This window comes from Pelodiscus sinensis, chromosome 24 (genome assembly GCF_049634645.1).
Source record: "Pelodiscus sinensis isolate JC-2024 chromosome 24, ASM4963464v1, whole genome shotgun sequence".
NCBI classification, from domain to species: domain Eukaryota; kingdom Metazoa; phylum Chordata; order Testudines; family Trionychidae; genus Pelodiscus; species Pelodiscus sinensis.
The window spans coordinates 17,201,835-17,217,973 of NC_134734.1; the positions used below are offsets into that span (position 1 = coordinate 17,201,835).

Here is a 16,139-nt window from a genome sequence, read left to right on the forward strand (position 1 = left end):
CTGGGAATGAGATTGGTATGCATAGGGTGGTTTAGTGCTTGGACCTAAATGTTAAGTGTAGACCAGGTTTAAGTTACTTTCACAGCAGTTAACTGTTCACACTAGGCTTTTACTGGGGTGTCCATTTGAGTAAATCACTCCCTTAACTAAAATAATTCAGAAGTAAAACTTGTAAGTGTAACCCAGGCCAGCAGCTGTTCTTGCATGGTGATATTCCTGTTTCAAGGTCCTTTTATACTAGCGCTACATCTACACTGCAACACTATTTCAAAATAACTAGGGTTATTCTGAAACAACTTAGTCCAAATCTACACAGCAGGCAGTTATTTCGCAATAGCGTCAAAATACTGTCAAGCTGGAGGACTTCTTACTCCTACTCCTGTAACCCTCATTGTACAAGGAGTAAGGGAGGTCAGAGGAAGAATGCTCGATTTCTAAATAAGTGCTATGTAGGTGCTCCCTGTTCCGAAATAAGCTATTTCAAAATAAGATACACTATTGACATAGCTCAATTTGCATAGCTTATTTCGAGTTAAGCCCTGCTGTGTAGATGCACCATAGCAGAGTAGTATGAAAGGACTTTAGTGTAAATGAGCCCAAGGTACGTTCAACTCCAGATTCCAACCACGGCAAAGGTCAGAGCTCGGTCAGGTTAGCTCATGTCTGCAATATTCTTCTTTGAGATTGGCTCTAACTTGGTCATTTGGGTCCAGATTTTGAATGTTCCAAAGGTCAGGTTGGCACAGGAGCAAGTTTTTTCTTGTTTTATGAGGTGTGCAGCAATCTGGGGGCATTTGGTAAATGACAGGTAAAATAATGAAAAAACCCAGGGCAATGGAACTAGAGAGCTGCTAAGCACATTGGAACGGATTCTGATCTCACCTGGATGTGAATCCAGAGTGACTCCACTTCCTTGCAGTGGATTTACACTCCTGTTGCTACGTCTACACTGCGGAGCTATTTCGGGATACCGAAAGAATCCCAAAATAGCTTGTCTGCCTCTTTCGAGCAAGTCTGTTATTTCAAAATATCACGGGCTCACTATTCCAATGTCCCTGTAAACCTCATTCCATGAGGAGGAAGGGACGTTTTGGAATAGCGATTTATTTTGAAATAAGTGCTGTGTAGGCGGTGCCAAATTTCAAAATAAGCTATTTTGAAATAGTCTCAAAATAGGCTACGCAATTTGCATAGCTCAAACTGCGTAGCTTATGTCGAGCTACGGATGCAGTGTAAAGGTACCCTAAGTGAAATAAGAACCAGCTCCCTGATTTCAACAGTTGTAACCCAGCTTACACCAACGGTAAATTTGGCAGTTGTCCACTGAAAAGGTGCACTTGTTTATTTTTTTTTAAGTTAAAGAAGGTCGTTGCTTACAAAGTATTCACCATTTATTGGTGCAGACACAGTCTCGTTCATTGATACAGTTTTGCTCTGTTGGGCTTGGCAGGTTCCATTGTACATTGTTCCAAAGTCCCTTACATCTGTGTAAAGCAACCTTGTAGAATTTTACCCACCCATTTGCTGGGGGCAAGGCAAATTTTTGTTCTTTTTATAGGAGAGGAAATATTTTTAATAGGAGAGGAACTATCTTTTGGGTTTCCCTCTCTCCCTCCCCATATCATTGTAATGGCAGAAGAATAGGTTTTGAATCTGAGCTGGAATGGGGCCAAATTCATTCCTCATGTAAATGGATCCTAGGAAGTCAATGGAGTTCCACCCCCTGGCATTGCCTGGGGTCATAGTCTCTTCTAAAATAGATGTGCAAGCCTAGTCAAATCCTGAGTAAGGTCTGTGATTTAATCTTTCTGAATCCTGCTAATCTCAGTGGTCTCTTGTGGCTGTGAGTTCCGCAGCTTAATTTGCATTGTTTTTGTTATTTCACAAAAATCTATTAAATTCTATAGAAGGGTTCAAAAGATGTATTGTTATCTGTCTCTTAAACACTGCTGGCCTGATTCTCATATAGGACCCTTAAAATGGGAATAAATTACATATACACCCACTTGAAAGAAAAAGCCAGACCTCTGGGATTTGCCCAGGATCGCAGAATGAATTTATGGCAAAGCTGAGCTTTCAGCACATAAGGATGAAGACATAAGAGCTACAAACATTCTCATAACCACGGCATCTTCACCATAGCTCCAGCTCACCAAAGCAATGTGCAGCTGTCCCAGTGTAAATGAGGATCTGGCTTTGTAGGCCTTTTCTCGTAACTAGGAAGCGGAGCTGGTTGCATGTTGGGTGATATTTTTAATTGACATTTTAATGATTTCCCCCCCTGCAGGTTTTTAACATCTTGAAGATTGTTTTTCCAGTGTTTTTGAAATTATTCATATTCTTCAAATATTTTGAATGTGGATTTATTCTCCCCCCCCCCAATTTTTTCCAAATGTTGAGTAAATCCCCCCCTTTCCCATTTCAGTCACTCCCCCCCCTTTTCAAATCCGCTGTACTGGGAAGGCAGCTGTGACATTTGAAACAAGCCCCCGCCACCTCCATATGTTACATGCCCGTGTCTGACGCCCCGCCGCCTCTCCCGTCTCCATCGTACTCTTCCTCCTCCAGGTCTCAACCTGTCCTGGTTGTGTTTTCAGACATTAAGAAAGAAAGGTTTTAACGGCTGTGACAGCCCGGAACCCGACGGAGACGACTCCATAGACCAGAGTCCCCTGATGGAGGATAAATACCGCAAAACCAGCGAGGATCTGGATATCCTCTTCAAACGATACGGTGTAAGTACTGCGCCCCTCTGGCCAGAAATCCTTCATTATCTTTTTTCTTTTTTTTTTTTTCCTTTTGTTCGATTTCTTTCCAATCCTCCCCCCATCCCCAACGCCTCCCCCCTTCCCCCTCCCCTCACGTCACAGGCGCTGAACAAGAAGCACAGGGAATGCGAGAGCCCGGAAGGGGACGAGGTGTTTGCACTGACCCCGCAGACGGAGGAGAAATATAAAAAGATTGATGAGGAGTTTGATAAAATGATGCAGAGTTACAGGCTCGCAGTGAGTAGCTGGTGGGCCTGCACCTTCTGCCCCAGCCCCCTAGCAATGTAGACTGCAAAGCGGCGGGGGTGACGACTTTGCATGGCTTTGCTTATGGAGCCCTGCTCTGCCTTGTTCGTTGGCTCCCATCGGACGTCGCAAACCCAGGGCTAGGGAATGTCTAGGAGGCAGCATGGTCTGGAATGGTTAGAAACGGGCCTCTCAGTCTGATGCTCGGCAGACCCGGTTAGGTCACCCTGCCAGCATAAGGCGGTGTTAAAGTGGGTTGAAATGCCCCTCCCCAGCTGGTATGGAGCTGACGGCAGATCCCTGCACTCACCTTTGCCTGCCAGAGTGGAGGCAAGGCTAGAACATAGCACATTACAGTTGTTCCCTGGTCTCATAGAATCATAGAACAGTAGATTTGGAAGGGACCTCGAGAGGTCATCGAGTCCAGTCCCCTGCCCTCATGACAGGACCCAGTACCGTCCAGACCATCCCTGATAGATGTCTGTCTAACCTGCTCTTAAATAGATGAAGAGATGGAGATTCCACAACCCCCCACTGGCAATTTATTCCACTGTGTGACTACCCTGACAGTTAGGAAGTTTTTCCTAATGTCCAACCTAAACCTCCCTTGCTGCAGTTTAAGCCCATTGCTTCTTGTTCTATATTTAGAGGCCAAGGAGAACCATTTGTCTCCCTCCTCCTTGTGACACCCTTTTAGATACTTGAAAACCACTATCACGTCCCCTCTCAGTCTTCTCCTTTCCAAACTAAACAAGCCTGATTCTTTCAGTCTTCGCTCTCTCTTGGGCCTGATTCTCAGTTACACCGTTCTGGCCTTAAAAAGGGTGTAAATCACTTTTGTATTCACATGAAGACCCCTTTCCAGTGTTGGAGTGGTGAGAAAGGTTCTCGGGCCTGGTCTGCATTTAGTATAACTCTCTTGCTCTGGGTGAGGGTGTGTGTGTTGTTGTTTTCGGAAATCATTCTATCAGTCCAACATGCGGCAGCTGTTATAAAAGTGCTCTTCACTGGGGTAGTTTATTCTCCTACCCATGTCAGAATAAAGACAAACACTATAGCCGCATCTGTGCTAGGGGGATTGTACTGCTTACTAATCAGTGTAGCAGACCTGTCACTAGGGCTCAAATCCTCTAGTATATTTAGGTGCCTGACTCTATTGGTTTCAAAGGGAGTTAAGCACCTAAATACATTGGAGGGTCTGAGCTTTGCTGTCCAACTTTTGGCCCCTACGTTGGAAAAGTTCAGATCCCGGACCTTAAAAATCCATTGTTATTGTTTGGGCTGTCAGTGAGTCATCGTTAATTCACCCCGTTAATTCAAAAATAATCATTAATTGCCCTGTTAAACAATAGACTATCTATTGAAATGTACTAAATAGTTTGGATGTTTTTTCTACATTTTCAAATATATTGATTTCTGTTACAACACGGCTCACTTTATATTGATTTTATTACAAATACTTGCACTGTAAAAATGATAAACAAAATAAATAGTTGTTTTCAGTTCACTTCACACCAGTGCTGAGATGCAGTGGCTTATCGTGAAAGCATAACTTACAAACATAGAGGTTTTTTTGTTACAGAACTGCACACAAAAACAAAGCAATGTAAAACTTCAGAGCGTACAGTTCCACTTAGTTCTATTAGACTAACAGATGTATTGGAGCATAAGCTTTCGTGGACAAAGACCCACTTTGTCAGATGCATGCACGAAGTGGGTCTTTGCCCACGAAAGCTTATACTCCAATAAATCTATTAGTCTATAAGGTGCCACAGGACTTCTCGTTGTTTTTGCAGATTCAGACTAACACGGCTACTCCTCTGATACTCAGTCCTATTGGTTATTTACAATGTCACCAGCGGTGAGACCAGGTGTTCGCATGATACTATTGTATCCAATGTTGCAAAATATTTATGTGCCAGATACACTAAACCTTCTTATGTCTCTTCTTGCTTCGGTCAATATTCCAGAGGATATGCTTCCATGCTGATGAGACTCATTTAAAAAAATAACGTGTTAATTAAATTTGTCACTGAACACTATGGGGGAAGAACTGTATGTCTCCTGATCAGTTTAACCCACATTCTGCCATATATTCCATGTGATAACAGTCTCGGATGATGACCCAGCACATGTGTTCATTTTAAGAACATTTTCACTGCAGATTTGACAAAACTCAAAGAAGGTACCAATCTGAGAATTCTAAAAATAGCCATAGTACTTGACCCAAGATGTAACAATCTGAAGTGCCTTTCAAACTTGGAGAGGGATGAAGTGTGCCACATGCTTTCAGAAGTCTTAAAAGAGCAACCCTCAATGCAGAAACTACAAAAAATGAACCACCAAAAAAGAAATTCAACCTTCTGCTGGTGGCATCTGATGATGAAAAGGACTGTGGGTTGGTCTGCTCTGCTTTGGATTGTTATCCAGTAGAATCCATCATCAGCATGGATGCATGTCCTCTGGAAGCATGAAGGGACACATGTATCTTTAGTGCATCTGACACACAATACGTATCTTGCAGCACTGACTACAGTAGTGGCAATGTGAACGCCTGTTCTCACTTTCAGGTGACATTGTAGACAAGAAGCAGGCAGCTTTATCTCCTGCAAATTGTAATCAAACTTGTTTTTCTAAGCGATTGGCTGAACAAGAAGTAGGACTGAGTAGACTTGTAGCCTCTAAAGTTCCACATGGTTGAATGCAGTTATTTTTAGTACATACATCAACATTTGTAAGTTCAATTTCCATGATAAAGATATTGCAATACATTTCTTTTATTAGATGAATTGAAAAAATAATATTTCTTTTGTTTTATTTTTTTACGGTGCAAGTATTTGGACTCAAAAATAAATATTAAGTGAGCATTGTGCACTTTGTATTCTGTGTTGTAATTGAAATAAAAATATTTGAAAATGTAGAAGAACTCCAAAAATACTTAAATAAATGATATTCTCTGATTGTTTAGCAGTGTGATTAAATCGTGCAATTAATTTTTATAATCGCTTGACAGCCCTAGTATTAATATAAGCCACGGTGGAGAAAGAAAGGGTCAGATTATGACAGTTGCACCTGCATTGAGATCAGCTCTGGTTTGGGAGCCACTGTGCTTTCAATCCATGTGAATCCATAAAGCTCCTGGAGGCGTCAGAAATCTAAGGTGGCTTTAACCTGTGATTTCAGAGAGGAGGTCACTGAGGTGACCTCAGGACAGTGATGAAAAAGATTGTGTCAAGGGAGGGAAGAGGAGCATTGCAAATTAGTTGTTGGTTCAGGGCTACTTGACTTTGGAGGCCCCAGGGGACACAATGATACTCACGGCACATGTCGAGGGCCGCAACTTAAGCGTGGTTGCATAGACTTGCAAATATATATGCAAATTGCTTCTTTCACACTGACGGGCATGAATACAAAGAGTAAGGCAAGATTACACAACACGCAGGCCCCATTTAAATCTGCTTTGCTAAGATTAATAAAATGCAGTATTGACCCGATTTCCACCCATATGACAGCACTTTTAGGGTGCATCTAGACTACATTCCTCTTTCGAAAGAGGAATATGAATGAAGGAAATTGAAAATGCAAATGAAGCGCAGCTTTACAAATTTTGCACTTCATTTGCATTATCGCGACTGATCGCTTTTTTGAAAAAGGTTTTTTTGGAAAAAAAAGAAAGCAGTCTAGACACGGTTCTTTCAAAAATAAACCGTTTTTCGAAAGAGCCCTGTAATTCTCCTTTTTTCAGGAATAAGGGTTCTTTCAAAAAAGAGGTTATTTTTTAAAGAACCGCGTCTAGACTGCTTTTTTTTCCGAAAAAAACTTTTTCGAAATAGGGAAGAAGCGTTCCAAGTGTTGGATTCAGAATAAAATATCTCAACTCCTTCCTGCTATTCCTTACAAGGTCACAGGAACTATTTTTTGTTTTCTTGAGACTTCTCTGTTGCAAAAGCCTAAGGCATTTTTGAGGGGGCAGAGAAGGGGGGGCTGACTCAGCCAGTAAGAGATTGTGGATGCTCATTTCCCCCTTGCCAGCCCTCTGGCAACATAAAGGGACCTTCAACTGAGTGTAATTGTCTCACTTGTATTATGCTGCTGAAGCAGTGTAAAGAGACCTCAGTGTAAATGAGATTCAGGCTCTCCTTCAGCCCGGGGATTGATGGTAGGAAAGGAACCAAATGATGGTAGGAAAGGAACCAAATTCCGACCCCAGACCAGATTACACGAAGGCTTCAATCACGCCACCGTGGCAGTAGAAATGGCCCTTAAAGTGGATGTAACTGAAATCCACACCTATTTACATGGCCAAAGTGGGGTAAACGGGTTTTGGGGCTTCTCTGCTTATGGTGTAGCTCCTGACTAACTCCATGTGTGGACACTTACGTTCTGGAGTAAGAGCGCCTTCTTTCGGTTTAGCGTCACTTCCTCTGAAAATCATGGTCTGCACTAAAGGGGAAAGTCAACTTAAGATACATTAATTACGTCGCTGGAGTTGACTTATCTTAAACCGTGTTTTGGTGCCCTCTACCCAATGGGAGGCCAACGGGAGCAAACGCTCCTGTCCACTTCCCTTACTCCTCATGAGTAGCAAGACTACCAGCACCGACAGGAGTGCCCTCAGTTCGAATGATCAGGTCTTCACTAGACCCTACTAATTCGAACCCCGGAAGATCGACTGCGGCAGTGTTGATCTTCTGCATAGTGCAGACAAACCCAAAGTGGGTTTAACTAGGCCCTCTTATTCTGGATTCAGAATGTCTACATGTGGAGTGATTTGATTACAACGGATGTGCTTTAAAGCCACACCCTACCTGAATTTGCATTCATTTTCAAGCTTAGGGTACGTCTAGACTACATGCCTCTGGCGACAGAGGCATGTAGATTAGGCTACCAGGCATAGGAAAATGAAGCGGCGATTTAAATAATCGCCTCTTCATTTAATTTACATGGCTGCCAAGCTGAGCCAATCAGCTGTTTGTCGGCTCAGCGCGGTAGTCTGAACTCGCGGGTGTCGACATCAAAGGCATTTGTTGACCACCCAGGCATGCCTGGTAGCCTAATCTACATGCCTCTGGCAACAGAGGCATGTAGTCTAGACGTACCCTTAGACAACCCATAGTGTAAATGAGAATCAAGCCCCGGAATTGGATTTTAAGGAACGGTTAGCTCTTTCGGCTTGATTCTGCTTCATGCTGGTCATGTGGAGCTTTGCCGCCATCTTCATTGGTGCAAGAGTTGCAGGGTAAAAGTGTGCCTGTGCCATGTCCAAGGTCAGACTGAGACCACCAGTTGTCACTTCTGGCCCTAGCATCTGTGGGTCAGATTCTCCACTGCACTGCGCTTTGTCCTGTCGTTTACACCTGTGCAAAGTGGGTGTCAGATGCCAGAGGAGCATGTAGCATTTAGCGCTCACTTTGCCCTGGGGCGGATAGTTGCAGAAGAGCAGGGCAATGGGAGAATGGTGTGCTTATCTGCCTGTGGATTTTATTACTATTATTATTATTATTTGCATCATAGTAATGGTTACAGGCTGCAGTCCAGAATCGGGCCCCCATTATGCTAGGTGCTGTGAGCATATATAAAAAGAGGCAAGTCCCTGCCCCTCAGAGATCTTGCAGTCCGTCGCATCCCAGAAGCAGGGCGATTAATAGTAAATGGCTGTCATCTGCCTCCTTGACTACACCCCTTTTGTAACCGGATGGAATTTTGGATTGTTGGAGCAGTTGCTTTTCCCTTTTAACCGGCTTTTTGTGTGAGGAGAACTAACACCACTCATCTGCCGGGGAAGCGAATGACACCCTGGAACAGTGAAACTGGCCTTAACAGGGCTCTGCATTCGGAGTGCGTTTGAAACTGGCTTTCGAGAAAATGAAAAGTCATTGGCGTTTGTCTGATTAACGAACCTCCCCCTCCCCGGACTTTGGATTGTTGTGTTCATTCCAAACCTTTGCCTGCCATAACACTACTGGTCCCGGTGCTCTGTAATCAGCACTGACCCTGGGGAGAATGGAAGCTGCTGGTTGAGTTACCTTTTGCGTGTTCACAAGTCTCTTCCCAAATGGGCAGGAGCATGGGGATGATGAGTTTCTGCAACGGTGCAATGTGATAGTTAAGAGCTAAGGGCTGGATCTTGTCCTCCAATCCATAAATGGATTACATCAGAAGGTTTCACAGGTGCATCTGGGGAAGAACTAGACCTGGGTAGGTTAGTTCTTTTCTTTTCTTTTCTTTTCTTTTCTTTTCTTTTCTTTTCTTTTCTTTTCTTTTCTTTTCTTTTCTTTTCTTTTCTTTTCTTTTCTTTTCTTTTCTTTTCTTTTGCAATATTGCATTCTAGATGAGCATGGCCAAACATTTAAGGGCCTGATTCCCCCTCAGTAAGGATGTTGTAGCTGCCTCAGTGCTGTGTAGATGCAATGCAGACACTTCCTACAGAATGACGGAAGGAGTTCTTCCATGACTGTACCGTCTCGCTCTCTCTGAGGCCCCGTGTACATGACAGGGTAGGTTGATGTAAGCTGCCTTGCATCAACCTAGCTGTGGAAGTGTCTTCATGTCAGTTTGACTCCTGCTGATTTAAGTAGCTCTTCATAGCGATTTGGTAACACCACCTCTCCGAGCAGCGTGGAGTCATGGTTCAGGGAATTAAGTTGAAGCAGTGTCAGTGCAGATCACATGGACTGTTACTACCAGCTTTCAGCAGCCGTGCCCCATTGCCCACACTGGTGATGCAATTGGTGCAAGTGCTCCTGGTGAGGATGCACGCTGTAGACTCAAGGAGCCAAGCATGCGCATGCACAGTAGGGATATAAGCAACTAGGCTTATCAGGTAGTTGAGTCATTACTCGACTAATTGCTTCTCTTCCCCTATTCCCCCCACCCCCGACCCACTGTCTCCATGAGAGGCAGGAAGAGGGGGGAGCAGGAGCCGGTTCCCCCCAGCACCATCTCCGTGGAGGGGGCAGTGGAGGCAAAGGCACAGCCGGGGACCGGGCACGAGCCAGGACTCATCTGTCCCAGCTCGTACCCAGTCCCCTGCTGCACCTCTGCTTTTTAAGTGTAGTAAGATCCACATGGCTCTTACTACATTTAAAAAGCAGAGGCACAGTGCCTGTGACCGGGCGCAAGCTAGGACAGCTGAGTCCCGGCTCGCGTCCGGTCCCCCACTGCGCCTCTGCCTTTTAAATGTAGTAAGAGCTGTGCGGCTCTTACTACATTTAAAAGGAGGAGCCGCAGCAGGGTTAGCTTCTGGGCTGGGAGATAACCCTGCCGTGGCTTTGCAGTTTCCCCCCTTATCGATTCATTGAGTAGTCGATGGAAATTCCATCGATTACTCGATTAGTTGATTAAACACAATTTAACATCCTTAATACACAAGCAATGCGATAGCTAGGGATGTTAGCAGCTAGTCAGATAGCTGTACAACCAATCAACGATTGCTTATTGGTTAACGGTCCCGGTTAATCCCAACTATCCCCTCTCCCCTCCCATGCTCTGCATTGAAACAGATGCAGGTGCAAATCAGTGACATAAGAAAGAGTAAACGGGACAAGTCTGGCTTTAATAGGAAATGAGGTAGGTGGATCTATCCCTCAAGCCAGGGGCCCAGCATTACAGATTAAAGGTGCTTCTGCTGCTTTGGGGTTCAGAGCTCCAGGTCTTTCCATTGACTGGCAGCTCCATGAATTGGTAGGAGCTATCTATAGCCTGCTTCTCTGAAGAAAGCTGCACCTGGCGACTAGGCCGATCTGTCACCCTTTCTAGTACAGTAGCCGCCTAAAGGCTCCAGTTGAGGTCAGCTGTGTATTTGATCCAGGTCCCAGGCTCCACATGGATCATAAATAATAACCGGGACCTTTTGTGCTGCTTTCACACAACGGGACGAGACAGGCCCCCATGTGCTAGCTGTTGTACAGACGCCTAGTAAAAAAGGGCTGCTGCCTTGTAGAATACACAAAGGAAGCATTGTTATCCCTGCTGAAGGGGTGAGAAGTCGAGACACAGAGAGATTAAGTGACTTGCCTAAGGTCTTTCATAGAGTCTGTGGCAAAGGTGGGAATGCTCCTGTGTCCGAAGGTACATTAGTACTGTAACCCCAAGATGGTGTTCTCCCTAGAATGAGCACAGGGGCTATCAGACTTCCTACTAATAGGGAGAGAGGAACAATGTCTGAGGAAACTCTTGGAGGCTGGGTCTGTGGGCCTCGCAGAATCTGGATTGGTGACTCTGGGTGTTGTGGGAATAAAAGAAGCCGCTGTGAGTAGGGCCCTGGGATCTGACACGCATGTGCAGAATCTGCAGGATCTTTTTGCTGAGAGAGGTTCACCGGGATCCTCCGCTGTGTAAGGCGGGGCAGCTCCACTGACTTCCGAAGAGCTGCGGTCACTCACACCAGCGGGGGATCTGGTCTCCACCGGGCTCTGTTTACCTCCCTCCAAGGTAGAAGGGCAGTTTTGGCTCTGTTTCTCCAGAGCCTCTCACGCTGTTCCCCTCTCTAGCATTCCAGGGGAGCCGCTTTGAGATGTTTCCAGCGCTCTGTGAGCTGTTCTAGAGCCACTTGGCTGAGCTCTGGAGGGAAATTAATGCAGGACTTTAGTCATGCCCCTCTCCCCTCCGAGCAGCTTGGGCATGCCCAGAGGGACTCCTGTTTGCCCTTCTTTCTCTCTCTTCCCGGAGGGGATCCATATCCCCCCCGTGTGCCGTATGCCAGATTCCCTCCTGTCCGCCGCCATTTTCACCAGTGTAAAGTGGCTGCTGCACATGTTGGAGGGCAGTAACAGAACCGGGTGCAGCTTTGAACCGGGTGCATAGCTGGTGTCGATTGGTGTTGTGGCCTTCCAGGACGCGGTGGTGCCGTGAACCGCACAGAAGGCTGCTCCTTGGTGAAGTGAGGGCCTTTGGGCATCTCCTCAGTGCCGGGCCCTGCGTTCATCTGCCTCTCTCTTCAGTCTGCAGTGCCCGCGCCGAACTTCGCCATGCCCGTGACGGTGCCGGTGACCAACCAAAACACGTTACAGTTCAGCAACCCGGGGGGCTCCTTGGTGACCCAGTCCTTGGTGACCTCCTCATTGACGGACCCCCGACTTCTCTCGCCACAGCAGCCAGCCCTGCAGAGAAACTCCGTGTCTCCTGGTTTGCCGCAGAGACCAGCCAGCGCGGGTGAGTGTTCAGCCTACTGCTCAAATAGCCAAGAGAGGGCACCAGTGTTTTCAGCCTGTTGTGCATCTCCCCGCTCACTCCCTTCTAGCTGTTTGTGCAGCACCGAGCACACCTGCTGGGGGGGTGGGGCACAGTCCCATCTTGTGGCACTGAGACCACTCACAGAGAGAAGGAGCGTGCACTACGCAGCCTTAGCTGTGGGCCAGCTGGCTTTGAGTTTATGGCTCCTGCCGCAGGCTCCAGAGGGCCCAGGTTCGATTCTGCCTGCTGGTGTTACACTTCGGGATGTGAGCGTTTAGTCTTAACCGATCAACCTGGGCGTAGCCTAACAACAACATGCACTCCTCCCCCTGCCCCGCTGCTGCCTCTGTATCAGAGGCAGCAAGGATGGGAGAGGCAGGAGCTAGTACCTGTGAGGAGCTGGCTTTTAAGCTGGTTTCCTATGAGCACCAGATCCTGTGGAGCTGCCCCTCCCCCCCAATCCCAGAGGTAGCAGTGCAGAGGGTGAGGGGGGCAGGCGGGAGCAGGTACATGCGGGAAGCCAGCTTTCAAGGGATGTATCAACTCATGCAGAGCTGCCTCCTCCCACCCCTGCTTGTTGCCTCCACAGAGGCAGTGGGGGGGGGGAGGGGGGAGGCAGGAGGAAGCAGACAGGAGCCAGTGCTTGGGGGGAGACTGCTTAAAAGCTGGTTCCCCATGAGCACTGGCTCTGTGAAGCCGCCTGCTCCCCCCTTTGCCCCGCACTGCTGCCCCTGTATCAGAGACAGCAACATGGGGAGGATAGGATGCCGGCGCAGCCTCTGCCTATGAGGAGCTCGTGCCCCCCACAGACAGAGGCTACGGCCACCCCACGGTGCTGCCTCTGATACAGAAGCAGCAGCACGGTGTGGCAGGGGGCTCCCTGGGAGTAGGACTGGGAGCGCACTGGCTGCCACTCCTGTTCCTGGGGACTATTGAATAATTGTGTAATCGATAAGATTTGGTGCAGTTACCTGATTATTCAATTAAACCATATCTACCATCCCTCACTACACAAGCACAGTAGTGTCCGGTCCATGACTCGGGTTTGTAGGGCGCTCCCGCAGTGCGATAATAAGACATGAAAAGGTCCTGGGTGCTCGGGAAAAATCCCATGAAGTGCGACAGGCAGGCACAATCAGCGTATAACCCCTAGAGCTGGGCGAAGCTCCGATTTTTCAGCTTGCTGACAGTTCCGAAAAATTGGAGCTTGGGGTCGGGGGGTGGAAAAATGGATTTGGGTCGAACTGTTTGCTTTGAGCGGAGCGCATCCGTGCAGAGGTCCCCCGGAGGCAGCTGCCCTGGGCATTTCCTCCTGGGCGTGGAAGGAATCGTCTTTTGTAAGCGCTGCCTGCTGGATCGGTGCCATTCACGAGGCGCATCAGAGGAGAACAGAGAGCTGCCCTGTAGTGCCCAAATCAAAAGCGGCGCTAATGGAGCAGAACCTGCAGTTGCCTTGCGTAAGGAAAAGGCCAAGGCCCGCTGCTGAGCATGAAAATGGTTCCGCGGAATCCGATGTCCTGGATGTGTCTGGGAAACTCTCCTTCGCACAGCTTGAGGTCCGTTACACTCTGTGAGGGTATGTCTACACTAGCCGGCTAGTTCGAACTAGGGAGGCTAATGAGGGCGACTGAAATTGCAAATGAAGCGCAGGATTTAAATATCCCGCGCTTCATTAGCATGTTCCCGGGCGGTCGCCGTTTTGGAAATTGACTAGCCCGGAAGAACTGCCCGCGTCTACACGTGGCAGTGAAACGGGAGTTCAAAGTAAACTCCTAACTCGAATTAGCTGTTATTCCTCCTGGAATGAGGTTTAACAGCTAATTCGAATTAAGGGCTTTACTTCAATCTCCCGTTTCACTGCCGCGTGTAGACGCGGGCAGTTCTTCCGGGCTAGTCAATTTCCAAAATGGCGACCACCCAGGAACATGCTAATGAAGTGCGGAATATTTAAATCCCGCGCTTCATTTGCAATTTTGGGCACCCTCATTAGCCTCCCTAGTTCAAACTAGGGGGCTCGTGTAGACATACCCTGAGGGAGGGCGTTACAATGAACACAATGTCCCCTTGAAAGTCCCTTGACGTAGACGCACAAAGGGGCCCTTTTGTGAATGAAAATCTGGCCCTAATTATTTACCATGGGGAATTATTGGCCCCCAAACTCCTAGTGCAATGCAGACACTCATCAGAGGCTAGGAACTTCTGAGATCAGTTATTTTCTTTGAGAGGGGACTGCCGTGCAGGTTACATCTCTCGGGGCCAGCAACATCCGGGGTCCAGTGGATGTTCCAGGATCAGAGAGTCGCAGCAGATTGTGGTGTGTGTGGTGAGGGGGGCTAGGAGCCTGGCACAATTTGGGGTGGAGAGAGGGCTGGGCTGTGGGGGAGGGGAGCTGGGAAGGGCCACACATGCAGCGCAGCTGGGGGGAATGGCGGGGGTGCAGGACCTGGCATGCGACAGCTGGTCTGCAAGGGTCCAGGAGCCAGCACAGTTCCCCTGGGCTGTGCGGGAAGCCAAGGCGGGAGTGGGGCTGGCAGCATGGGGGCGAGAAATGACCATCCCCTGGTCTGGCCAAATCCTTCATCCAGGATCATTCAAGCCCCAAGGGTGCCAGACCAGGGAGGTCCAGCCTGTGTAGTGACTGGAGCAGGGGGCTGGGAATCAGGACTCCTGGGTTCTCTGCGAATGAAGTGTGGTCTGGTGATTAGCGTGGCGGACTGAGAATTAAGATGCCTAGTTTCTAGCTCCTGGTTTTGGGAGGGGAGTGTAGGGTAGTGGTCGGAGCAGTGGCATGGGAACACAGACTCCTAGATTCCTGACCCTGCTCTGTAAGACGTCTAGGTGGGTATCGGGAGGGAGAGGGAGTGCAGACCGCTGGAAGAAATAACAGTGTTCCAAGGGTCAAGCAATTCAAAACAGCAAATAAACATAAGAACGGCCGTACTGGGTCAGACCAAAGGTCCATCTAGCCCAGTAGCCAGCGCCTGGTGCCCCAGAGGGGGTGGACCAAAGACAATGATCAAGCGATTTGTCTTATGCCATCCATCTCCAGCCTCTGACAAACAGAGGCCAGGGACACCATTTTATCCCCTGGCTAATAGCCTTTTATGGACCTAACCTCCATGAATTTATCTAGCTTCTCTTTAAACTCTGTTAGGGTATGTCTATACTAGCTCGTTAATTCGAGCTAGGTAGGCAAATGAGGCGACCGGAGTTGCAAATGAAGCCCGGGATTTAAATATCCCAGGCTTTGTTTGCATGTTCGCGTCCGGTCGCCATTTTGAAATTTCACTAGCCCGAACTCTCTGCCGCACGGCTACACACAGCAGTGAAACGTTAATTTGAACTAAAGTCCTTAGTTTGAATTAAATGTTACTCCTCGTGGAATGCTATTGGGGTTGGGGGAATGAGGAGTAGCAGTTAATTCGATCTAAGGACTTAATTAACGTTTCACTGCTGTGTGTAGCCGCACGGCAGTGAGTTCAGGCCTAGTGAAATTTCAAAATGGCGACCAGACGGGAACATGCAAATAAAGCCTGGGATATTTAAATCCCGGTCTTCATTTGCAACTGCGGTCACCTCATTTGCCTACCTAGCTCGAATTAACGAGCTAGTGTAGACATACCCTTATAGTCCTAGCCTTTGCAGCCTCCTCTGGCAAGGAGTTTCACAGGTTGACTACGCACTGTGTGAAGAACTTTCTTTTATTAGCTTTAAACCTGCTACCCATTAATTTCATTTGGTGTCCTCTAGTTCTTCTATTATGGGAACTAATAAATAACTTTTCTTTATCCACCCTCTCCACACCACTTATGATTTTACAGACCTCTATCATATCCCCCCGCAGTCTCCTCTTTTCTAAACTGAAAAGTTCCAGTTGCTTTAGCCTCTCTTCATATGGGACCCGTTCCAAACGCCTCATCATTTTAGTTGCCCTTTTCTGAACCCTTTCCA

The 16,139-nt window shown here is 47.4% G+C and overlaps 1 protein-coding gene across 13 annotated transcripts in view; it reads left to right on the plus strand.

The window, feature by feature from the left end:
• Positions 1-16,139, plus strand: part of MEF2D (myocyte enhancer factor 2D) — a 223,051-nt gene that overhangs the window by 173,783 nt on the left and 33,129 nt on the right. For 6 of the 13 annotated variants that reach the window (XM_075907987.1, XM_075907988.1, XM_075907989.1 and 3 more), the window contains 3 exons: positions 2,598-2,735; positions 2,871-3,005; positions 11,957-12,167. In XM_075907987.1, coding sequence (XP_075764102.1) covers positions 2,598-2,735; positions 2,871-3,005; positions 11,957-12,167 — 484 coding nt within the window. The remainder of the gene's footprint in view (positions 1-2,597; positions 2,736-2,870; positions 3,006-11,956; positions 12,168-16,139) is intronic. The other 7 variants (XM_075907992.1, XM_075907995.1, XM_075907990.1 and 4 more) reach the window with 2 other exon arrangements.